This window comes from Cucumis sativus, chromosome 7 (assembly GCF_000004075.3).
Source record: "Cucumis sativus cultivar 9930 chromosome 7, Cucumber_9930_V3, whole genome shotgun sequence".
NCBI lineage: Eukaryota > Viridiplantae > Streptophyta > Magnoliopsida > Cucurbitales > Cucurbitaceae > Cucumis > Cucumis sativus.
The window spans coordinates 17141467-17166252 of NC_026661.2; the positions used below are offsets into that span (position 1 = coordinate 17141467).

At 31.1% G+C, this 24786-nt stretch overlaps 3 protein-coding genes across 3 annotated transcripts; 2 read left to right on the forward strand and 1 right to left on the reverse strand.

Annotated features, from left to right (window-relative positions):
• Positions 1-2960: 2960 nt before the first annotated feature.
• Positions 2961-8735, forward strand: LOC101206546 (phospholipase A1-Igamma2, chloroplastic). Its single transcript, XM_004146942.3, has 5 exons — positions 2961-3412; positions 6353-6583; positions 6705-7185; positions 7974-8200; positions 8352-8735. Exons 1-5 carry the CDS (start codon positions 3051-3053, stop codon positions 8593-8595), a joined length of 1545 nt encoding a protein of 514 aa, XP_004146990.2. The 5' UTR covers positions 2961-3050; the 3' UTR covers positions 8596-8735.
• A 4195-nt stretch (positions 8736-12930) lies between these two features.
• On the forward strand, positions 12931-16978 carry LOC101218483 (F-box/LRR-repeat protein 17). Its single transcript, XM_004146907.3, has 11 exons — positions 12931-13638; positions 14060-14161; positions 14297-14441; positions 14524-14708; positions 14849-14953; positions 15215-15312; positions 15424-15644; positions 15722-15788; positions 15879-15964; positions 16110-16208; positions 16663-16978. Exons 1-11 carry the CDS (start codon positions 13049-13051, stop codon positions 16726-16728), a joined length of 1764 nt encoding a protein of 587 aa, XP_004146955.2. The 5' UTR covers positions 12931-13048; the 3' UTR covers positions 16729-16978.
• A 3588-nt stretch (positions 16979-20566) lies between these two features.
• LOC101218948 (auxin-induced protein AUX28-like) lies at positions 20567-23280 on the reverse strand. The gene is given in 5 exon segments (NM_001280733.1): positions 20567-20966; positions 22007-22068; positions 22177-22312; positions 22567-22745; positions 22871-23280. Coding segments are annotated over 5 exon segments (693 nt in total). The 5' UTR covers positions 23149-23280; the 3' UTR covers positions 20567-20928.
• Positions 23281-24786: the final 1506 nt, after the last annotated feature.

Below are 24786 nucleotides of genomic sequence, written 5' to 3' on the forward strand. Positions count from 1 at the left end.
AAGTGGAAAGTTATAGAATTTAAAAGTAAATTTAGATTAGGAAATTATAAATTTTTACTCTTAGCAAGCCTAATTAATTATTTCTATAAGTTTTTACCAAATCACCACTAATTGTGTTATTGTGTGTTCGTAATGTCTTTTTGGGAAAAGAAAAAGACTTTTTTTTCTTATTATTATTAGTAAATTTGGGGAAGAAATTTAATAAAACTAATAAAGAACAACACATGCTATAATATATGCGAGTGAAATGCTAAAATATAGTATATAATGTTTTCACCATCCAAGGTAACTTTTGTGATTGTGTTCATCGCATATGTTGAAGGGGTTTGTGATTTCGAGAAGATTACTAGAAGCTATTCAAGGAAGTCTATCCAAGTTTGTAATTCTCTCTCTTTTTCACTTCAAAAGTGTGCTTTTTTTGTATGGCTATTGTGTTTTTCCTCTTTCTTGTGTCGTACATCGCTACGAGAAATCAGATCAATCGCAATGTTAGAGATGATGTCGACGAAAGGGCGTTGATCACCTATTGTCAATGTGCACAACAACACGTCGCAGAAAGAGTTGTTCCGCGACGTTGAAGAACTTCATATCGTGGAAAGTGTAAACTTAAGTTTAATAATTCAACTTTCCGCGATGTCTCTCTGTCATATACGTCGCAAAAAGTTGAATATTGAATTTATTATTTCAACTTTTCGCGATGTGTGTTAGAACGACGTCGCAAAAACTCTAAACGTGTCGTTTCAAATTCAGCTTTTCGTGACGTATGTCAGAGAGATGTCGCAGAAAGTTGAATATTGAGTTTATTATTTCAACTTTCTACGACGTCGTCAGATAGATGTCACAGAAGGTTGAATTTGAAACGACACATTTTAACTTTTCGCGACATGTGTCTGGTGGCACAATCAAAATAAGTGAAATTCGTCACTACCTATACAAACAAGATTCAACTTTTTTTTTTTTTTTATGGCTCAATCGAACTACAAAGTTAAATGTGCTTAGCTTAAAGCAATCCTAATATTGGTTAATCTCCTAATACTTTTTTTAGGAGGCCATGAAAGTGAGGTCAAAGTATGCTGAAAAGACTCGTGTTAGTTTGTAGACAAAATTATTACTTAATAAAGCAGTATACAAGTCAACAATTGTACTTATAGAAAAACTTTTGGTTAATAACAAAATATATGACAAATGGTGCAATAAGTAAAGGTAGTAGGAACACAACACATTGTTAACCCAGTTCGATGACACAACATTTACAGACCCAAGATTTGAGATTTTATTTATTTGGGATATGAACCATAATTATATTATTATGATTAGAAGTAAAAATCAGAATGAAAAACATATTCTTCATCCGGTACTTGAGTGATTCTATCTTACTATAAGTAAATCAATCACTATTATATTTCAAATATAAATCTCCCCCTTAGTCTCATGTATCTCTTCAATCAGCGAATTAAGGTGTTATCGGTGTAGATCTTCTCTTAATCAAATTTCTCATCCACTAATTGATTAAGGTTAAGTGTTTCTTCATCATAGTGATGCTTGATCTTCTTGCTTGAGTCGAAAGGTTTTTCTTCGAAAAAAATAAAATAATAACAATAACAACTAATTCCAAGCAATTTGAATCATTTAATTATTTATTCAATTTTTTCACAAGGATAAAAATTGTCCTTCAATTTTTCGTGCACCCACGAGAATGTCAATGAACACAAAATATATAGGAACACATGATACTGCTATATTCCTGGAAACAAGCTGGGAAATAAAATCTTGAACCATCGAATCGTTCTTTAAAAGATAATATCATAGGATAAACCTTTTGATTAAAAGAATATAATTTATAGAACAAACGGACTGTGTCACAAAATAAAAAAACTAATGGAATTTACCATTTTAAAAAATATTATGGGTTTGCATCATCTTTCCTTCTCTCTGCAATTTTTTTTCTTTTTCTCTTTTGCGATATTTTTTCTTTTTATTGTCTTTTCCTCTTCTTCTGCAATTTTTAAAATATTTTTATTTGCTCTTCATTGCGTATTCTTTCTTCTGCAATTTTTGTTTTTCTTCCCATCATCTTTTTCTCTTCTTCAGTAATTTTTTTCTTTTCATTTCCAACGTCTTTTTCTTTCTTCAGTAATTTTTTTTTCAAACTATTATTTGATTTTTTAAGAGGTGGCGACCATTCATCTCTCGTTCTTCTTTTCTCTTCCTTCTTCTAGATCTGTAAATGACAGATCTATTTACAGATCTGGAATAGGGTTTTTATAAGGAAACTCTCGACGCACCATGAAAACATCGAGAGTTTTCATCCATTTTCGACGCCATTAGTAACACGTTGGGAATAGTCACACAACTCTCGACGTGCACATGCATGGCATCGGACAAGACACAATAATTAATTAAATGTTTTCTTTTTTCCAACGCTGGCCTTGCACGTGGACATCAAGAGTTATTGTGGTTATTAATGATGTGTTACTAATGGCGCGAGAATGCCCTCACAACTCGCGACATTTTACATGCAGCGTCAGCGAAGAGTAAGGCAATCGACGCTCACCTTACGACGTCGAAGGAGACTCTATCTCTCAATGCCTCGTATCCCAACGCTCTAGAAAAGTGTTGAGATATTCCTATTTTCTTGTAGTGCATGACCCTTCCTTAGACAAATAATTTATAAATTCATTTCTCTAAAATTACTCATTTAATCTGTATAATATTATTCTTTATTTTTTTCAAACTAGATTACATAATTACTAGAAGTCAAAATGCATTTAGTATAATGCTACCAACCCATGTACTCTGATCTCCATAAAAGTCGAAAGTTCAAACGTTCATCTCGATAGTTATACTAAAAAAATGGCTAAAAGTGTGATATGTTAAAAAGGGATAAAGTCGAGGTCCGTGTTGAACTTCACTATCATCTTCAATATAAAGTGTGATAAACGTGCCATGAAAAGAAGTATTAGAGGTAATAATAAATAATAAGAATTGATTTAGTACTCTCTTCCTTTTATAAATAAGCCACCATCCTTTAGTCTACGCACACACACATTATGTTATCATCAATGGCTATTCCATTATTGTCTTCTACCATTGTTTTTCCATTTTCAACTAAGTCTCAGCTTCCTCTAAACCAAACCCTTTTCTCCATTAATGCTTCTTCTTCCAATTCTCATTGTTCTTGGAAATGGAGAACTCAACTTCTTCTTCATCAACCATCTTTGCCGATATCTACAAGAAGTAGAAAAAATGTATTACCAGCCCTATCCGATGATGATTCAGAAGTATCAACTCAGTCCAGTGAGACAGAGAATGAGACTGAGTTGGCCAAAAAGTGGAGAGAGATCCATGGAAGTGGTGATTGGGCCGACTTGCTTGACCCGATGAACCCTATTCTTCGATCAGAGTTAATCAGGTATGATATGGGTGGAATGACTTTATAAAGGCCTTATCATTTTTTTAACATTTTTTTCAGTAAATATTAGAATTATTTGATTTGATTTTTGAAAATATCGGTACAAAAATATGATAACAAAAGTAAGTATTTATAAGCTTGTATTTTTAAAAAAGTTGGTTGACAAACATAATTAATCCTTAATTTTTAGATTTTGGTTTTTGAAAAAACAAATGCGTTTTTCCTCAAGTTTCTTTATATTCTTTCTTATCTATTCTAAGAAAACTACAGTTTGAAGTTTCTTGCGTTTAAAATTAAACACTTTGAGATAGCAGGCAACATAAACAAAGTTATGTTTTTAAATTGAAAATTTATTTTAAATGATAAAATTATTAAAAATATTTACTATCAATAATAAAATTTTAAATCTATATATATCACTAGCTAGCTCATAAACTGTAAAAGGTCTTGATAGATATCTATTAATGTTTATGGCTAACGATATAAATATCTATCTGGATCTATTATAAGATAATTAGAAATAAATAGAAAAAAGAGATATTTTTAAAAATAACAAAATAAATTAAAATATTTACAAGTTATAACAAAATTTTGGATTCTATGACAGACTTTTATCATTATCTATCAATACCGCTGATAGAAGCATATCAGTGACTATCAATGTCTGAAAGTTATCAAGTAAGGTTTAGGTGAGATTAAAAAGAATGGATTTGAGTGTTATGTCATTTTATTTAGTTATTTTGGAAGTATATGAGTACTAAAAAAAGGTTATTAATTAAATATCTCAAGGTTACGTTTGCCTTCCCCTTTCTTTCCCTCTTCTTCCCAAAATGGCTTTGCATTATCACATGTTTTTGAGATAAAGGAGGAAGGAGAAATGGAAAAGATGGTACAGTAATAACAATTGTAAAAAGGTTTAATTATTTAGGTTCCCAAAAATTTGGACTAACCTTATGTTTATACCAAAACCTAATAAAAATAAATGTAATCGTAATCGAATTTTATCAATAGTTTAGTTCTAATGAGTTTGAATTGTAAATATAATTGGATTGATTTTGATCGTAATTACTTAAAATTAAGAATTTTGTCATTTACCCTATAACGATAACGATACGACGTAATTTTCATGCACAGTTTTTTCATTGGTTAATTGTCTTTCCCTATCATTTTGCAACAATCCTTTTTCTTGTTTAAAACAAGATGAAGACGTAGTTTTAACAGTAGATGAATTTGTGGGCAGTGGCGGATGACTACATAAAGTAAGACTTGAACTCTGGTTGAGAAGGGGGCTGATAAGCATAGTTACCACTAAACTGACTACAAATATTAAGTATTAATTGGTTTTGTTTATACATATTATATAAAGACAATAAAGTTGAGGGGAGGCTCGAGCCCCCCTGGACCTATACTAAATCCGTCAGTGTTTGTGGGCATATAGATGGTTTCAATTATGCACTTCCTCTTTTCAAAACACTTATAAAATCAATAAGTCTCTTTTAAAAGAATAATAATAGGTGTACATCTTGAATTACACTCGTTGTTATGCATTCTATTCTAGTATTCGATCACAAGCTGTCATGTGAGTTTTCTTTTCAAAATCCTTTTAGTACATTTTTTTCAATAATTGAAAGGTGTGCATGGAAAAAGACATACGGTATGAGTTGCATCAAAGCATTGCTTCATTTGAAATAGCACGATACAAAACGGATTGCACGACCATAACTTATAAAAAAATTCTCTTAGTCTTTGTGTTTAGTGTAAAAGATATCTTTGAACTTTTAAAAGTCTGAAAAAATATAATGCATTTGAAATTCATGTCGAAAATACCATTGAATCCTATATATGTACTTTTGAAACTTAAGAGGAAACACCAACTGTTTCAACCCAAAATAACAATATTCAACAAGATTATTTTTGTTAAAGAACTAATTTAAAAAATTTTAAGAACATATTTTAAAACTTTTGGAATAATTTGACACAATTTTCTTCTTTTATGTTGAGTGCATTTGGTGATTTAAAAAGAATATTATTATTGGATAGATGAGACCATGGAGAGTTAGGGTGAAGATCTAAAATTAAGAAAGAGTTTTATATGGTAAGAATCTATAAATACAAATTTTGAAAACGATTGGATTAATTAATGAAAGTAAAGTTATATTTCATATTTCTAGTTATGAACTGTTTATCACCAAAATTCATAAAATGAATTATAATTTAAACAATTATTTTAAGTATGTAGGTATACACTAATTATTAGGTTGACCATATACTACTATTAATTAGTTTAATTTATATATGAACATGGTTTATGTTAAAAAGTTTTGTATAATTACTATTTTGTAACATTATTCACTTATAATTACATAATACACAGTTTAATTTAAAAAAATGAAAAAGTAAGTTTAAATAGCTATACTGTATTTTTAAACACTTATATCTCTAGCTATTAAATATAATCTTGCATTATATTAAAATTTAAAATTTAAATTTTGGATACAATTGAAAATACAAAAGTATTTCTTCAATTTTTTTTTTGCATTATTTAGATTAAATCTAAAAATAATTTTCCAAAACATAATTTATACTATCCACCAAACTATATTTCTTTAATTCAGCCCCTATCGTTTTGAGAGAGAAAAATTAAATTTTAGTTGGTTTAATAAATGATCAATTGCAAACATACCAATTAGGTCTAAAATATTAATAGATGTAATAACGTAAATATAACTAAATTTAGATTTATCTCTCAAACGTATATTCTACAAGTGATAGGGTAGTCCTGTATGATTGATATATCTCTTACATATATTTTTTTTAAAAGTAATGTTGTATGTACTTAATCATTATTAATCATATCTAAATAAATAGATTTTCAAAAATAATATTTATATAACTTGATAAAATCTTCCTAAACAGTGTTTAATGATGGGGATTTTGTAGGTATGGGGAAATGGCTCAAGCATGTTACGATTCATTTGTGTATGATCCATATTCAAAGTATTGTGGTACCTCAAGATACCCATTGGAAAGCTTCTTCCAAAGCCTAGGAATGGAAAACGAAGGCTACCAAGTGACTCGCTTCCTTTACGCCACCGGCAATATCCAAATGCCTAATGTATTCATCAAACCTCGTTTCCCCGAGCTTTGGAGTAAGCATGCCAATTGGATAGGGTATGTGTGTTCATGAAAGCAAAAAAAGAAAGAAAAAAACTATTCACCTTTTAAATCTTTAAACTCGACATTTAATTTACGACTACTCTTGTGTCTCTTTCTTTGTTTTTCGTGGGTTTAGGTATGTAGCCGTTTCCGACGATGAGACGTCGAAGCGTTTAGGGAGACGTGATATTGTTGTTGCATGGAGAGGGACAGTGACAAAGTTGGAGTGGGTGGAAGATTTGACAGATTATTTAACTCCTATTTCGGCGAAAAATATTAGATGCCATGATCCAAGAGTGATGGTGGAATCTGGGTTTTTGGATTTGTATACTGACAAGGAAGATGGGTGCGAATTTTGTAAATTCTCTGCTAGAGAACAAATATTGGCAGAGATGAAACGATTGTTGGAGAAGTTTGATGGGGAAGAAATGAGCATCACAATCACTGGTCATAGTCTTGGTAGCGCTTTGGCAATGATAAGTGCTTATGATATTGCAGAAATGGGGTTGAACAAGACATCAGATGGTGGCAATGCACATGTTTCCGTTTTCTCCTTTGCAGGTCCTCGAGTGGGAAACGTTCAATTTAGGGAAAGATTGAATAATCTAGGCGTAAAGGTAATTAATAATCTTTTTCTTCCTTTTAATTTTAAGTTATACTTGAGAGAATTAAATAACTTAAATCCAATTAATTAAATAGTGATTGTGAAAGTGAAATGTCCTTTTGAAGTAGGGATAAACAGAGACAGACCAAAAAAGACTTACCCAGCCCGATCAAAACCAATCAATCGATCGGGTTGCTCAATTCACACTATGTACATCTTCTCAAAATTGATTTTCTCCCATCAATGTTACAAAACAACCTTCAAAAGCCAATTACCACTATTCTTCATAAGTTGGTTTATGAGGTCTATTTGAGTTGATGTTAACCAATTGATATCGATGCGCCCCCAATTTGATTTAACATTACATGTTAGCCAAAATAGTAAAAGTATCATATGGACCTAAAGTTAAAAAAACTATGTATTAGAAGAGAATCAATTACCACTAAGCTATCTATCAATATTAAACATTAATTAGTTTTCTTTATATGTATTATATAAAAACGATAAAATTGAAGGAGCTCCATTAAAACCGTTAGTCACCTAAAAGTTAAATAAAGGACACGTATATAATGTATCACCCTTTACATGCCCTTCTTTTTAGTCTCCTATACACTTCCTTGTACCATGTCAAGCCAAAACAACTTAGGTAGTTTATGAAAGTTTTAATAACAAAGATGAAATATATAATCAAAGTTTCAAAGTTTAAAGACAACGGCAAAGATTTAGGAGCTAAAATAATTTTTTTAAAAAAAAACTTTATTCAATCCAACAAATTCTTATTATTATTTTTTTAACAAACAGGTATTAAGAGTGGTGAATATTCATGATGTAGTACCAAAATCACCTGGGTTTTTCTTCAATGAGAACCTACCATCATGGGTATTGAAGATGATCGAACGACTTCCATTTACTTATGTACATGTTGGTGTTCTGCTTCAATTGGATCACTTGGATTCACCATATCTAAGACGTTCTACCAGTCCTGGTTGTTCACATAATTTGGAGGCTTATTTACATCTACTCGATGGGTAAACGAAAAAAGTCTTATTCTCAAACTAAAACAATATCAATTTAAGACATATTTAGAAGAACTTTTTAACCGACATTATTTCAAACAAACCTTTCACTCTAATCCCTTTATGTCTTATGAGTTTAAACTTGGTTTCAATTCAAATGCAGATATCAAGGAAAGGGTATGAAATTTGAGCGTGCAGTTGGGAGAGATCCAGCGTTGGTGAACAAATCATGTGATTTCTTAGAAGATAAATATGTGGTTCCACCAATGTGGAGACAAGATCAGAATAAGGGCATGATTTATGTTGATGGTCGTTGGGTGTTTGCTGATAGATCAGATATTGATGGCCACCCTAAAGATACACACCATCATCTTAAGAAAATAGGATTGTTTTCCAATAAAGATTAAAATATGTATGTTGATAAAATAATTCAATCTTTCGATTTAAAGAAATGTTGATATATATAGTAACAAGATTAAGTTGAAAAGGAATAAAGATGTAAATCAAGAAACTTTTAATACTTAAGAAAGCTTAAGGTTTGAACGTATACACCACGTAAAAGTGTTCTGTGAATTTATTAGAAATACTTGAACGGTCTCTTACTTTTATTTGTTTGAAAATAGTTTCAATAATTTGATTTTGAATTCATTAAAATGTATGCTTGGAATGTGTTGCATGAATAAAGTGAAAATGATTAATTGAATGGGTTGTAGGTAAAGAGAAAGATGGAGTAAAAGGGATGGGGAAGCCTGAGTGATGAATGTCTGTTGACAATTTTGTTTTGTAGGGAGGGAAAAGTGGCACGTGCGAACTGACACCCTCCCTTCATATTTTTTTGCCACCTCATTTCCCAAACTACCCCTCAATGTTGCCGTTGAGCCGCGACATGACATTATCGCTTCCTTTCTCAAAGTCTTTACGGAAATTTGAAGGAAGCAATGCTTTTACTTTATGACAAGTTCTTATGTTTGTTTTTATTATGAGAATGAAATCAAATGTGAAAAATTATTGGTGAGTTTTTCTTCACATGTGTTTGTTTAATCCCTAGGTGGGTTGTTTGTGACCTTTGAATTTTGTTGATTTGCTTCTGCCCTTCTTGAGATTAAGGTTTTAACAGAGATGTGTGGAAATTGATCCTCCTTTCCTTTTGATTGTCTTGTTCGACTCGAGTGAGGTTGCCAACTTGATCAATTGGGTTGGTCGTTTTATTTGTAGCTAAGGAGATTGAGGCTTTGGCCTCATATCCAAAGTGAACTCTTCTTTAAAATGTTAATTTTAGTGTAATAATGTTTTCTTTAAATATCTTAGAGTGGACAAGTTTTTTTGTGTGTAGATTTTTAGATGACTCTTTCTTCTAGCTTGAAATAAGTGGTTACTCAAAGACGACTTTTAGTTTGTTGCATTAGTTTTCTTAGAGATGAGAATGTTCTAAATTATTTTTTCTTCCTGTAAAACCCGTGTTAGAACATAAGGAATCTCGAGGCCTGGGTGGCAAACTGAAATGAAGAACAAAAGGGTTCTAGAGTTGAATCTCGAGTAGTCAAGTGTAATCTCGAGACAATTCTGGTGGACCGAGATTTGAAGGAAAGAGAGGAAATTAGTGAGATTTTGGGCAATTTAATAGCCGAGAATTCGACAAAAATTGAAAGAAGAAAAGCAAGACTAAGAAGATCTCGGGCCATCTCAGGGACAAGTCCAGCTAAGATCATTGGTAAAAGAGGAAATTTGAGTTTTGAAGGATCTCGAAACTGTGTCAGTCGAGACTGGGATAGAAAAGGGTTAATTGATAATCTTAGAGTGATCTCAGGCCAATTTCAATCGAGATCATTAAAAAGTTAAGTGTTCAGTGAGTTGAATTCCAGGTGTATAGACATACAAAGACTTGAATTTTGTCAAGTAGGAAGTGTAGACTCAGAAATAAGAGGTGAAAGAGGAATAGAAATTGATGTTAAATGTTAATACAGTGATATAGTGAAGAACGTAGTCTTCCTATTATGTTGGTGTTCTAGTTCACTTACAATTATACAAGATAATAACACGATTTTCTTGGCTAAATAAATTGAGAGATAGATAGAAATGGAAACGTAGCAAAAACATAAAAATATATAGTTTTTAACATGCATGACATTAAAAACTCTTCTTTTAACATGTAAAGAGACACTAGTCGTTCTCATATGAAAAGACTATTCAATTATATAATTAAGTTATAGTTTAAATTTCCTATCTCAAGTGTAAACTTAGATTTAAGCATTGAACACATAAGAACAATGTAAATGAAGTAAAAACATTCAATCAAGGTAAAGAGTTTGTTTAGCCCCATATGCTCATTGATATACAAAATTTAAACTCGTGAAAGAAGAAGTCGATAACAAAACCTACAATAAAAAGGAAGGATAAAAAAATCATTTGTCACATGTCAGTTCTTGTTGTTGCTATAATCTCCATATTCACGAGTTTTGAATATTTTTCATTGTTTTCAAAAGTCTCCTTAAACTCTTGAGAATGTGTATAAATAAAAATATGAGTGTTATTTCGCTTCAAAAGGTCTCTCAAAGTAGGATGAAATAGAATATATATATAGTAAAAGTTATCACAATATTATACTATGGCCAATATTTTAATATCGTCCAACTTTGCCAAATCCTTTCAAGCTCATGTTTTCAATCGACGAAGCCTTAATGTTCTCGGTGATGATCAAATAGCGTCTTGTTGCCTTAATTTTCTTGCGTGCTTAGTATGTTTTAATGTTCAATGCGTGATTTATTTCTTTTGTTTTCTTTATTTAATTTATTTTATATATTTGAATTATTGTCAGTTGATTACTTTTTCAATTAATCTTTTTTAGAATATTTTTATATTTTTAGTCTCCATTGTCATTTTTTATTAAAGGTTATTAGATTAAGGGACCCTAAATGTAACCTAAAATTAAAAATTCACACTCTTCAATTAACTTAAATGAGCTCAAATAATTTGTCAATTTCTTCCAACTACTTCAAGATTATATGGTCTTGAATTTCTATCCCAAAACTATGCCTATAGCTAACCACTTTTTTCTCATTAAGATGGTTATTGTTTTTAATACACTTTGGCTCATTTTATTGACAGCTTGATTCTTTTCCATATATATGTATATATATTGTCTTTTGAACATAGGATTCCACTTCAAATTCTATTACCATACACAAATCAAAGATGCAATATATTCCCCTCTTTACTTTTGACTCATATTACCATATTTATAAAGCTTGCAATGAACTCAACCAACAAATCACATCAAAACTCATTCCATAAAATATTTGAATGATAAAAAAAGAACATATATATATTACCAACTTAAGTATTATTCGACTTGTTAAAACGTACCTCTTTAATTAAAAGATTATAAGTTAAAAACAAGAAAAAAAAATTCAAATCTAACTACAAAATTAAATAGATAAAAAAAGAGAAAAAACTACCATAACTCAACTACAAAATGTTTAAACTAACTAAAATGATGCAAACTAACATAAAATATTTAAACTAACTTGGACCTAAATAAGAAGGGATGGACAAGAAGAAATATTTTATTTAGGAACATAATTAAATTAACGTCTCTGACATTCTATTTTTTGGGATGAAAACTTTATTGAAATATAATCGCTAAACTTTCATAATTAAAAGTTGTGTGAAAGAGTTACCATAAACATAAACATAATAAAATCTTAATACGTGTAAAACGTAACCTAGTTGAATTAACTAAAAATGTATGTTTGAACATTTTATTAGTATATTTTTTTTATCACTAAATGTTTTCTTATTATACTCGGGTTATTTATGAACTTATAGATATTTTACTATAATTGCTAAAACTTTACTTAAAAACTACCTTTACCTTTTATTATTATTTTTTCTGCATAAAATATTATAATTAATATTTTAAAAAATAAATGGCATACATAGATACCTAATCTGTTTTGACGAACCTTCTCAATTCAAAATCACACGTACTAAATTTGAATTCATTTTTAAAAACTTATTTAGACTTTTTCCTTCAAAATAATTAATAAAAGTTAACTAAAAAAACTCATTTCAATCTTTAAAATTTTAAATTCATTCAATTTTGTAGATTGAAAATTATTTTCATCCTCACTTTTATTTTTCTTTAACCAATAAATGATATAATAGGAAATACTCACATTAATATACTACCATGAGTATGCATTAAAGTCTCATAAATCAATGACAAAAGTTTAAATTATGTATGTATAATGTAACAATTATTTTCTAACATAAAAAAACAAAATACATACATTTAAAAAAATATTGGAAGGATGGAAAACAAAGGAAACCTCATAATTTATAAACTAAAGCCAAAAAAGACAAAGTAAAAGAAGAAAAGGAGAGAAGATAGATTTTGTAAAATATATCAATTTAGAATAGAAGGAAATAAAATTTAAATAAAATATTTATTATATTAATTAATTATTGTTTAAAATGTAATAGAATGTGTAAAAAAGAAAAAAAGAAAAAAAGAAAAAAAGAAAAAAGAAAAAAAAAGAAAGTAAATAGTAACGGATAGATTTTAGGGAATAGAAAAGCATATAATAAAAAAAGAAAGAAGAATCCAATCCGTGTTGTCACATGTTTTTTTTTCTTTTTTATTTCACGAAATTCCAACTCATCGAAATCAACGGGAATGGGCAATTGCGTAATTTCAACCCAAATACGCTCCACCTATAAATTCTATTTTTCCCTGAATTCTTTTAAAATAAACGCGCGAAATCCAACCCTTTCTCCCGCGTCTTTCCTCTCTCTCTTTTATCCCTTTAACCCTTCTTTTTACTCTCTCATTCTTCTCTTCCAAATCCCCTCTCCGCCGCCATGGATCGCTTCCACCACCCTCAATCCTCCGCCCCCACCGTCTCCAACTCCGACCTCAAACGCGGCAAGAAGCGTGGTAGCTACAACTGCGGTCGGTGTGGTCTCCCCAAGAAAGGCCACGTCTGTAACCTCAATTCTTCCTCTACCACCACCACCGTCACTGCTATCACTTCTACTCCCACCACCGATTCTACCAATTCCGCTCGCGGTTCTACTATTGACCCAGCCTCTCACTCTCACCTTCGTCGGGCTCTCTCATTTGACGAGGCCGACGATCTCCGTAGCGGCTTTCACTCTGATCTTGACGATATTGAGGAGGCCGAACCGGTGTTTGATTACCCTGATATCGATCCGGACTCCTCTGGATGTTTGCCGGCTACATGTCTTTGGGAGGTTTTGAGGAGGCTTCCGCCGACTGGGATTTTAGCGGCGGCGAGGGTTTGTAAGGGGTGGAGAGAGACGACGAGGAAGATTTGGAGAGCGGCGGAGATGTTGAGATTGAGAGTTCCGCCTAGGGCTCAGGTTGGATTTGTTGGTTCGTTGCTGCAGAAGTGTTCTGGACTTGTGACACTCTCGCTTAGATTGGAAAGGTTAGGGTTTTTGATCGGACGGTTTAGATCTATTGGTTTAGTTGAAGATCTGGTTCTGATGAGTTAATCTGATAATGACTTTAATTGAAATGCGAATAATGAACTGGATCCGGATGCTGTTGAACTAAATGTGACATAAATTAGTTAGATGAAACGATTTGAGCTTTGATCTGTGATGAAATGGGGAAGTGAGGATCCAATCTTTTTATTCCGTGGTAAAAGTTGATGACTGTCTTAAGATGGGGTTGACTTTGTTGTTCTTGTTCAACAATTTCCCCCTAAATTTAGCTTGTAACTACTAGTTAGCTCGCAAAATTCTGTTTATCCTTTAAAAATAAGATACCTATGGAATTCTAGTGATTTACCATAGTTCAAGCTGGAAGGTGTGATTGTTTTAACAGTGAATTTCTTGATGTAGCAGTGACTTGGATTCAATGATGTTGGCTTGCATTGCGTTCTCGTGTCCTAATCTTGAAGTTCTGGAGATCACTAAGTCTCAATTATCGATAAATCGTATCACAGGGTAATTTTATCTGTTGATCTGTGAATATAATTGACCATATAAAATTGTTATGTTGAGAAGAATAATGACAGTCATAACAGAAAATGTGTTCCAATGACTGATGTTTGGCCATTTCATTTCATTTTTAATGCACAGTGGTGAACTTGGTCGATTTGTTGCCGATAAACGCTGTCTTAAGAGTTTTAAGATGGAAGGTTGTTCTAGTTTGGGGAGTTTTTCCCTCTGTTCATCAAGTCTTGGCACACTTTGGCTTTCTGATCTTTGCTCGCTCTCTAAGATGGTTATATCTCGTCTTTTTATCTCTTATAATAATTACCTCTGTTGGAAAAGTAAGTTTGCTCATTCATTTGCTATTTTGACAGGCTTTCAGTTGCCCTAATTTGAAGGAGATTTCATTGGAGTTTTCTCGTCAAGAGAATGATAGCACTGATCTTGTTGCAATGGTTGATGGCATGGGAAGGGGTTGCCCAAGATTACAAAACATACATATTTCATCTTTCCGTCTTTCACATGCTGTAGTACTTGCACTCACAGCTGCACAATTGAGGTTTGTGCTACTAGTACTAATTTAGTATTGCAATGAGCTTGTGCCGAGTAAACTTTCGTTCTTTCTTGAATGTTCAGGGTAGACCCTTTGTTTTCATAAATATTTATTGTACATTTTTCTTTTGTTTTTGCACTGATCAGGGGATTGCGGATGCTTTCACTTGTTCTTGGAGCTGACATCACCGATGCGTCAGTTGCTTCTATTGCTTCAAGCTATCCAAACTTGGAGTTGCTTGATCTTAGCGGGTATATATTTTTTTACTAATCTCACACAGCATTGTACTTTTGAGATTAATCTAGGAAATGCCGAATAGATTGATGCAAGGCGTCAATGTTTGTCAAGGGTCACATGCTTGAATGAATGATATAACCGATCTTGCAATGAATTGCTGGAGAACTTATTATCTCTTTCTTGTTAATGCTTACTTAAAAGTTAAATCTCTATGATTCTGATGCCATAATTAGTATAAAAAGATCATCTGAACCAACCATTTATTTGGATTCCAGGTCTAGCATCAGTGACAGTGGCATAGGAATGATCTGCAATGTTTTCCCAGATTCATTGTCTAGACTCCTCCTTGCCCTCTGTCCTAATATCACTTCAAGTAATCACTCATCTTTATACCCGACTATTGTGTAATTTCTTCTTTGTATTAACTTTTTAGTATGCTGCTCCCGGTTTACAATTACTGATGAAGTTGCATACTCCTCTTCAGGTGGCATACAATTTGCGACGGCTGAATTGCCACTTCTTGAACTCATGGATTGTGGTATGACTATTTGCGACCCTAATGCTACGGATTCTACATCTGATTCTGGTGATCAAAAGTTATCAAAACCACCACCCAATTCTAAGTTTCACCTTATTTACCAAAAGCTGATCATTAAACACAACAACCTGAAAAAGCTGAGTTTATGGGGTTGTTCTGGTTTAGATGTGAGACTCTCTAGCCATTAGCTATCAAATCTATATGCCATTATTTTCTCCATTCTTATTCTGTTCTTCACATTCAGGCACTATATCTTAACTGCCCACAACTAGATGATCTGAACCTGAACTCTTGCAAAAATTTGCATCCAGGTGATTTATTTTTTCTTACCCCTTAACTGAGTCTTCTTGAAACTGTCTATAATCCATATATCTTATGATTGAATATACGCCTTCTCCCAGAGAGATTGCTACTTCAGTGCCCTGGTTTACGAAATGTGCATGCATCAGATTGTGAGGAGTTATTGGTTGGAGCTATTCGAACTCAGGTACACAAATCGATTACTCGACATTAATCTCCTATTGAATTTGAGGATTAGTTATCTGGAAGAGTGGAAACAGGCCATGTCATGATAGATAGCTCAAATAAGGATTTGAATTCTGATGTTAATATGGATTTCTTGTCAATTTCAGCTTAATAAGGCTGCTGCACCAGAGGAGAACCTATTATCATGCAAACGCTTGGCAGATGGCTCCAAACGTATTAGAGTTCCACCTCTTGTTAATTCACTGGTAAGCCAGAACTTGTTATATGTATAGCGGCCTAAACACAAAGGTGATTCTTAAGACACATAATAATATCCATACCTTCACATTCAGCTTAAACTGTGTGCTATTGGTAATCAACAAGTTTAGTAGTATTTTCATAAGCAGTCATGTTGAAAAGCCAAAATGAGTCTAGCTCAATTAGTGTAATGCTAACCTTGAGATCAAAGGTTCAATTCTCCATCTCTTGTAGGTTCAATTCTCCATCCCTCATATTAATCTAATTTCTTTACAAAGAGAAGTCCTATATTCAAATTGATGTGACATAATTTCTTTCTCAATTGATAAATTCACATGTTTGGCTTCATGAATCCAATCAATATCCAAACCGATACACACCAATGATCAAATATACAAACCTCTAGGTTTTGAATTAAGTAGAAATTTAACAGTGATCCCGTTTTCTCTTTTGTGTTGACAGTCATCTGATAATTATACGAAACGAAGAAAGGTCGGAAGCCATCAGTGTAAGATTCTTGTTTCTTAGACAATTCAGAAGTTGTGATTGGCATTTTCTTCTGGGTGTACACGGATTATATTTGAGCACTGTGAATTAGCCAATGAAGGCAAAGTGCATCTGCCAACCCCATTTGGGGTTTTATTAGAGGCAGAGTGCCTCGCCTGTTTAAACATTTCGCTATGTAACATTGCCACTTCCCTAAAACCATATTTTTCATTTTTTTAAGGTTCACAAGTCCATTTTTTTTCAAATAAAGAATAATAATTATTTATAATCATGTTATTTGAGAGATTCCTCATGTTCTAAAAATGAGTTTAGTGCAGGACTTGGAGGATTTATTATCCTAGGTCGCCTTCACTTGGTGATTTCTCCCAATGATTATCGGCCATATTTAGGGCGTGGATTGATTTATTAAGTGTTCAAATGAGTGTCTTTAAGTGCACTACATAAAAAGTTAATCCAACTGAGTCAATATTTAGTCTTGAATAACTTCTTGAGATCGAGAGTTTTCTTTTGACCGAGTTTTTTGAAACTATGATGAACTGATGCATGTAGCAAATCCATTGTGGAAACTAACCACTAACCAATGCATCAATTAAATGGAGAACCAGTGAGTACATTTGAATATGTATCACTTTATAACCTCAACTATAATATAGTTTAAAATGACTAAGGTTGAGTATTGTTATCTGGGAATTGGGTTATTAATTCTTTTATTAACCCTAAACTCAACTATAACAAAGCAATCAAGTATAGAGAATTTTAATTAAGAGATGCTTTAGGGTGTTGATTTGGCTCATTGAATCAATTAACACAACACTTGGATCATGAATTCGTTAATCCGAGGTGGTTACCTTTTCCTCTTCATTACTAATTGCTAAATCTCTTGAAAATGTCAATTAAGGTAAAGATTGATTTCTTCTTATTCTAGAGTTTGTACAATGACTTCATTGTTGGGGGGCCAATATATTTGAGTACTTCTCTATTCCTTTTCATGGATTGCCAAAAAGGTGGGTTGGAGGTTATATGCTTTAAACTTGGACCCTATTTAAATATGCTTTTCAAGTTCAGATATTGGAATTGGGAAGAGAGAAAAAGAGAGTGAAGTTTGGGCATGCTTGAATTTTAAAGGTAAATTCATTTAAATATTTATGATATGATCTAAGGAGTTTTAGGCACACATGTACTCAAACTCATTATTTCTAAAAGCATGGATATTGATAAGTTGGATGTGTTACATTTTGAAAGTTTCTTCCAAAACTTTATATAACAAAATAACCTCTCCAAAATTTCTTCACTATCTAATACCCCTAATGTGTATAGACTATATACCCAATATGCCAAATAACTTAGCTCTTTTTATTGATACATAAGTGAAAAAGCATTCAATAATCAAACTTTGGTTTTTGTCTTGGTTATTAGAGAGATAAAAACAAAACCAAAAATGTATATTGGTACAATAATTTAAAGAATTTCAGATCTAAGGAGATCTAATTTCACTTTTCTCATCTTTTTCATTCTCAATTATTTCAGGAAAAAAAAACAACTTTAACCTAAAAATACATGAATGAATATCTTAGTAGTATTGATAAAAAGTGGCATAAGTCTAGTTGTGTTCATGAGTGATACATTTAACATTTGACTATATTTTATAAATATTTTAATTCATTTTTTTATATTTGAAAATGGATTTAGTAGTTGTTGAGATAATTAGAGAATCTATACTCAATTTATCAAATTTAGTGATAGGAGGGATTTTAAAATATTAATTACAAAATTGTCTTTTACATATAAATTTTTAGTTAGAGATGAAATGGTAAATTGATGTTTTATAGGAAAACTAAAAAATTTACTTTGTTTTTTCAAGATTTTGATAGTTGACCTATTGACATTCTATTTTACTTTCTCAACTCATGTTAGGTGTAATTTTGTTCGGATACAATTTTTTGAGTACCTCAAGTCTAAGTTATTTTGGTATTCATTATGATGTTCTTTTTTGCTTTAATCTTTTTCCTAGTTCTTTCCTTTTCTTTAATACATGAGCATTTTAACGTGAAAATATTTAATTGAGATTTCTGAGAGTTTATTTTCTACCTAAGTTGTATTTAATTATTTAATTCTTTTTAGTTTGTTTTACATTGTCACGAGTCTATTAACATTAATACGTCAATTCTATTTTATTCTACTTAAGCTTCGAGATTTCAATTTGAAAAGTATATTAAATCAAGAAGGGGATATGAAAGATTTGAGTTTTGGAGAGAAAACCAAATTTTAATTTTGATGTTTATTTGATAAATGTGTTGATTATACTTTTGTGTTGACGTCAAATATTTATATATAGAATTAATTAGCAATAGTTTTTGGTTATTTCGTTCAAATATAGAAGTTGCATCGTTATTTCGTTAAGGAGTCAGGAATCGTAATGGTAGAGACAAGTAAGATACGAAAATAGGATTCAATTTATGGGCCAAAAATAGAACAATATGCATGGAGAATTTAGATAAAAAATAGGATTTGAACCTAAAATGTATCACAGGGATTAAAAAATCACATTGTTTATTATAATTGTAACTTGAAGAAGAATAATGTGTATCAATTAAAAGAACAAGAAAATCTTTGAAACACCTTTGGAAGGATTAGTACATGCTCGAGATTATTTTCTTATTCGTCTTTCATGGATGGTTAAAATCAAACTAACGAGTATTTGGATTGTTCTCTCGATTGAAAGTCAATACAAAAAAAAAGAAAAAAAAATTCAATGTATATATGTGTATACATTTGATGAAGAAGATTGATGTCAATCCATAATAGACCACCTGGATCAGAGCATGAAAAACTTCTTGTTGATCTTCGACATCAAGCTGAGATACAAAGAAGAGCTATGTGATTTATTTATTACGATGGCACGCTTTATCGACACTCATATGAAGGTCTTCTTCTACAGTGCCTAGGAAAAGAAGAATCAACAAAGGCTTTAGAAGAATCACATTCAGGTATTTGTGGTGCTCACCCATTTGAACCAAAACTCCAACATGAATTGAAAAGAATGGGTTGCTATTGGTCCACTGTGACATACAAAACTATACTATAAATCAAAATTTAAATTTTTTTTTATATTTTAAACAATAAAATGAATTTGATCCCAAATCATTAAATAGAAAAGAGTTCGAACTTTTAAAATGATGAAATTATTGAAAAATAATGACGATCCATGATTAACTTCAATCAAAACTTATAAAGAAAAATGAAAAAAAAAAAAAAAGTCACACATACAAGGACACTTGAAAGACGGACACACGCGACACACATAATTAATCGTTCACGAACGCACATAGTCACAATCCACATGTGGATGAGAGACAAAAGGAGGGACACACATGAAATTAAAAAGTATGATTAATACACAAAGTTTGAGGGTTTTTTCTTTCTTTTGATGAGTACTTAAAATGGTGTTATTTAACAAAATTTGAAAAGCTTAGGGCATTGCATTATTAGGCATAAAAATAGAGACATATTTCACTATATAACATAAACAACAAACTCAAAACATAAATGGGTCATCCACATAAATGCCTTCTTCAACCATCCACATGATCTTGTTCCCTATACTCAACATGCCATTGCTACATATCCATATGGAACATTTCCATTTAATTATTGGCCCTCTCACTCTATTTTATATATCAACCATTGAAATTACTTTATTTATTTATATATATTATATATATATATATATATATAATATATATATATATAATATAATATCATATCATATGTAAGAGGAAATTTCAAGAATCAATCATTGAGAAATTATTATATAAATTAATAAAAAAAAGATCAACAAATAATATAACATATATAACTACAAGCAAACATGGGGAGTTTATATTATTTAAACCCAAATCCATCCATACTTAAACAAAGGTTGTTAGGCAAATCAAGCCATGTCTTGGAACTTAAACAAAATAAGTATATGGTATGACAAATATTAAACTACCACTTTTACATCTTGGTATATAGAAAAGTATTACAACTTAATGACGATGATATATATGTAACATCCAACATCCAAATAAACAACCTGCTGCATTCTTTTCTCAAATCCTTTTATTCAAATCTAAACTTTTTCAAGATTATCGATGCTTCGATAATTAGGATAAGTCAAGACTCTAAATCGAATCGAGAGAAGTTGCAAGTTTTGACGAAGATGACTTTAGCTTTTATTGCTCAGCTTCTATTCTTGCATTTCTCCATAGCCCTTGGTGCTGAAATGAATGATTTAGAATATTAAATACATTTTCCATAAATGTTTTTTTTGAAGTGATTATACTAAGAAGATTGAATTTACCCTACTTGAGAAAAGCTCACACATAACACCTACCAACCACTTTTTTTTTTCTTTTTTTTCTTTTTTTTTTTTGTGGATAGATTGCATGGGAGTAAGTCCATATCCATAGAGCTTCTGTCCACACATCTTGATGTGTGTCGACAGAAACCTATTTCTGTTCAAACAACTAACGTCGATTTTTCCTAAGTTTCTAAGACAAATTAGTCAAATAAATCCCTCAACAAAAGTCTTCATCATATCAAATGTTAACATTGTCACTAATAATACTATATATATATATATATATAGTCAAGAGCCTAGAGAGAAAGTAGATATGAAAAATTAGTCAAATTTGTTAATAGTGTGGGTCGTACACAAACTATGTACTTAGAGTCGGTGACTTTGTTACAAACTCTTTTTTCCTATGTCACACTAGAATTTAATAAAGATCCAATATATATTGATATTTTAGATAATTTAACCAAACTATAAGAATCAAATTATAATATACACAAGTTATAAAATGACCTAAAATGGTAATTTAACATACCCAAACTTATAATAACTTATGCTTTTAGATCCAAACACTCATTTTTATATCATAACATTATTCCATAAGATCTATATCATTTTCTATAGTTTGAGCTCACAAGTGAAGATAAAAAATAACCAAAAAAGAAAAGAAAAGATGTACTTCCTAACCATTTTTTTTAAAAGACTAGTGGTAGTTTAAAGGTTTTCTATTCTCACAACTACCTTATTTTTTTAAAACAAAAGAAATAACTGAAAACTATTCATGCATCTAAATTCATTGTGTTTGTAACTACCTATATATAGTATCCACAATTCAATCACAAGTTATATAATTTGAAAAATAAAAAGATATATTATCATGAGAATCTATATGTATACAATATCTTGTTCTAAGATTGAGAAGAATTTAGACAAGAAAAAGATCAAGGATAAGAAAAAACATACCAAGTCCAATGGCCTCTTTTCCTTTCATGATACGTAGACGTTTGCAAGATTCAACAAACATCCTATATTTTTGTCAAAATAGAGGAATTAAAAGATTGGTTTATGATGAATTTGTTACGTATAGACATTAAAATTAATAGCTTTCAAATGAAAATATATTAAAAACTTACTCCCACGGAACATCTCCAACAAGCATCCAATCACCATCTTTGTCTTCATAAGTTGGAACATAATCAGAGCCACTTAAAAGATCCATCAACTTACTTTCATTCATGAAATCCTTCATTTCTTGAGATCCACAGTTACCTCAAATAATATAAACAAAACCCGGATTCAAAACGTCACCAAAAAAGTGAATAAGTAGAATATAAATAAATAAATTTATTTGATGAGACTAGTTTTTCTTGTTCAAATATGTATGAGAAATTATAAGAACCTCGTCAAAGTTACATCTTGGAAAAAAATTCTAAGACAACAGTTGTTTATAACAAACTGATGAGTGAATAATTTTCTTTTTAGAATGATTCTCATAAAATTTTGCTTGATTATATGAGCTTTACCAATGGTGGTGAAGGAACCAAACATGGCAGCAAGAGCATCAGAGAGTTGTTTGTAGCTCTTGTACATCTTCAAGTCCACCTTACGCAGATATGGTGCGCCATCCATGCTTACTTTCACAAACGCCAACATGTTGTTCTTTCGGAAGGAACGAACGGGTGGCCATCCCACAACTTGTGCCCTACACATCCATAAAAACACGAGAAAATTATTCAAAGAGATTGAAATAATAACTACCATCTAACTTCGAATAATCCTTTCCATGCTGTAACGACCACATTGAATAAACGACATAATTGAATTTACTTAGCCGGGGGTTTGGCTGGATCAGCGGTGAGGACAGCTTTGTCTTTGTTGCTAGGGTTGGAATCGGCGACAAGGTCATCGTCACCGACACCAACGGTTTCTTTGGAAGAAAGATTGAGCTTGAGATCAACCTTGGAAATGGTCTCACTGCTGACAGTTTCAGCAAAACCTCGTTTCCGAGCAGCAACCTCACCCAATTCACTGCTTCCGATGTTGTTGTTTCCGGGAAGACCAAGCCGGAGCTCCGTCTCTTCAAATCCCATCTTCTTCTTCTCCATAAACTTTTTTCTTTTTCTCTCTTCTATTTGAATTATGAGTGTTGCAAAAGGATAGAGAGCTTTTTTTTTTGTGTATGGTTGGGTTTTTGTATGTGGTTATGATAATGGAAACAATATGAAAATAAACCGCCGGTGAGAGGGGGGCTGTGTGCTAAAGTTACATGGGGGTGAGGTGGGTTATTTTAATTTTTAAAAGGATTGGGGCTTTGGAGTTGGGGACTTGTGAGAATGTGACATGTGGAAGGTGAAGGTGAGGTGGATTCTTCCAAGTTTTGTGGGATAAATGACAGGTGGGTAATGTTAATATTTCATTATAAAAAAAAAGAAGTAGGGATAATAGAAAGAAAGAAATAGTAATAATAATACATATAAAGAAAAAACCATCCACCGTCTTCTCTGGCTTTCTCTTGGCTTTCACTGCCTTTTTTCAAAAAATTTCTTTCTTAATTATTTAGTAAGTGAGAATGTATATTATAAGATATAAGGTAGCTAGAATTTTGGTACTTGTACTTCTATTTACTCTTTTTTATTTTTTCAAAAATTGGGTTGTTAAATTAGGTTTTGGGATTTTACTTTGAAAATCTTTATAATTTATTTTTCTTTAACAAAATATATGTTAGCAAGATTTTTGCATTAAGATAAGGTAAAAATTAATGGATTGCTATTGTGTCAAAATTGAAAAGCATACATGACATCATTTTTCATAAAAGAAATACACATTATCTATGCATAAACTAGCATGATAAGTAATGCCCTCTAATAAATTCATGTGTAAAAGTTGATTATATCTAAATAAATTTTACAATATGTCTTTGGAAGGATATTAAATTGATAACAAAATCGAATCCTTTCTCTCTGTCATCTTCTTTATTTTAATATATGAAAGATATTGTTTTGGACAAATTTAAAATTTTGTAATATTTTCTTTTAACAAAATTCAAAGTTTAAAGTAATTTTAGTAGTGTTTGATATAATTTAACCTAAATTTCGAAAGGTGAATTGGGTAGGTTAAACATATGACAAGTACATGAAACAAGTAAGCAATATAGAGTGGTATATAGTCTATAAAAGGAGGTTTTGATATGTTGCTTTCTAAGAATTAGGATATATTGCACATACCTACTTCTTTTTTTTCTTGTTTAATTTTTTTTCTATATATTTTTTTTATTGAGTACGATGACTGGAGAGAATGAGGTATCAAACCTTCTATTTTAATTAGTGAAAGAAAATCATGTAAACTAGCTTAACCTAAACTAACGTTGGAAGAGAATTTAACTCAACAATAATTGACTTTTTTCTTTATTAAATCGAAGTTTCCAATTATATTACCTTTATTAAAATTTAAAATTTTATTATATTTTATTATGTTTTTGTTCATTTTTTATATATAAAAAAGTCTCTAGTAATATCATGAAATTTCTTAGTTTTTCTTTTTATTTTAATGGATTTTTTTTACTGAGATGGACAAACTAAATAATTTTGAGGGAAATTTATATGGTAGTGATAAAATTATTTTAAATTTGAAAATATATAGATTAAATTATTATATGTAACTAAAGTATTGACAAAGAATTTAAACATATAACAATGTAGAATTTAAACATATAACAATGTTGTTAAGAAAAAAGTAGTACACCA

Coding starts and splice junctions, on each gene's coding strand:
- LOC101218483 (XM_004146907.3), top strand. CDS start 13,049: ATGGATCGCTTCCACCACCCTCAATCCTCCGCCCCCACCGTCTCCAAC. Junction 13,639..14,059: donor CTCTCGCTTAGATTGGAAAG/GTTAGGGTTTTT, acceptor TTGATGTAGCAG/TGACTTGGATTCAATGATGT. Junction 15,789..15,878: donor TTGCAAAAATTTGCATCCAG/GTGATTTATTTT, acceptor GCCTTCTCCCAG/AGAGATTGCTACTTCAGTGC.
- LOC101206546 (XM_004146942.3), top strand. CDS start 3,051: ATGTTATCATCAATGGCTATTCCATTATTGTCTTCTACCATTGTTTTT. Junction 3,413..6,352: donor CTTCGATCAGAGTTAATCAG/GTATGATATGGG, acceptor GGGATTTTGTAG/GTATGGGGAAATGGCTCAAG. Junction 7,186..7,973: donor TGAATAATCTAGGCGTAAAG/GTAATTAATAAT, acceptor TTTAACAAACAG/GTATTAAGAGTGGTGAATAT.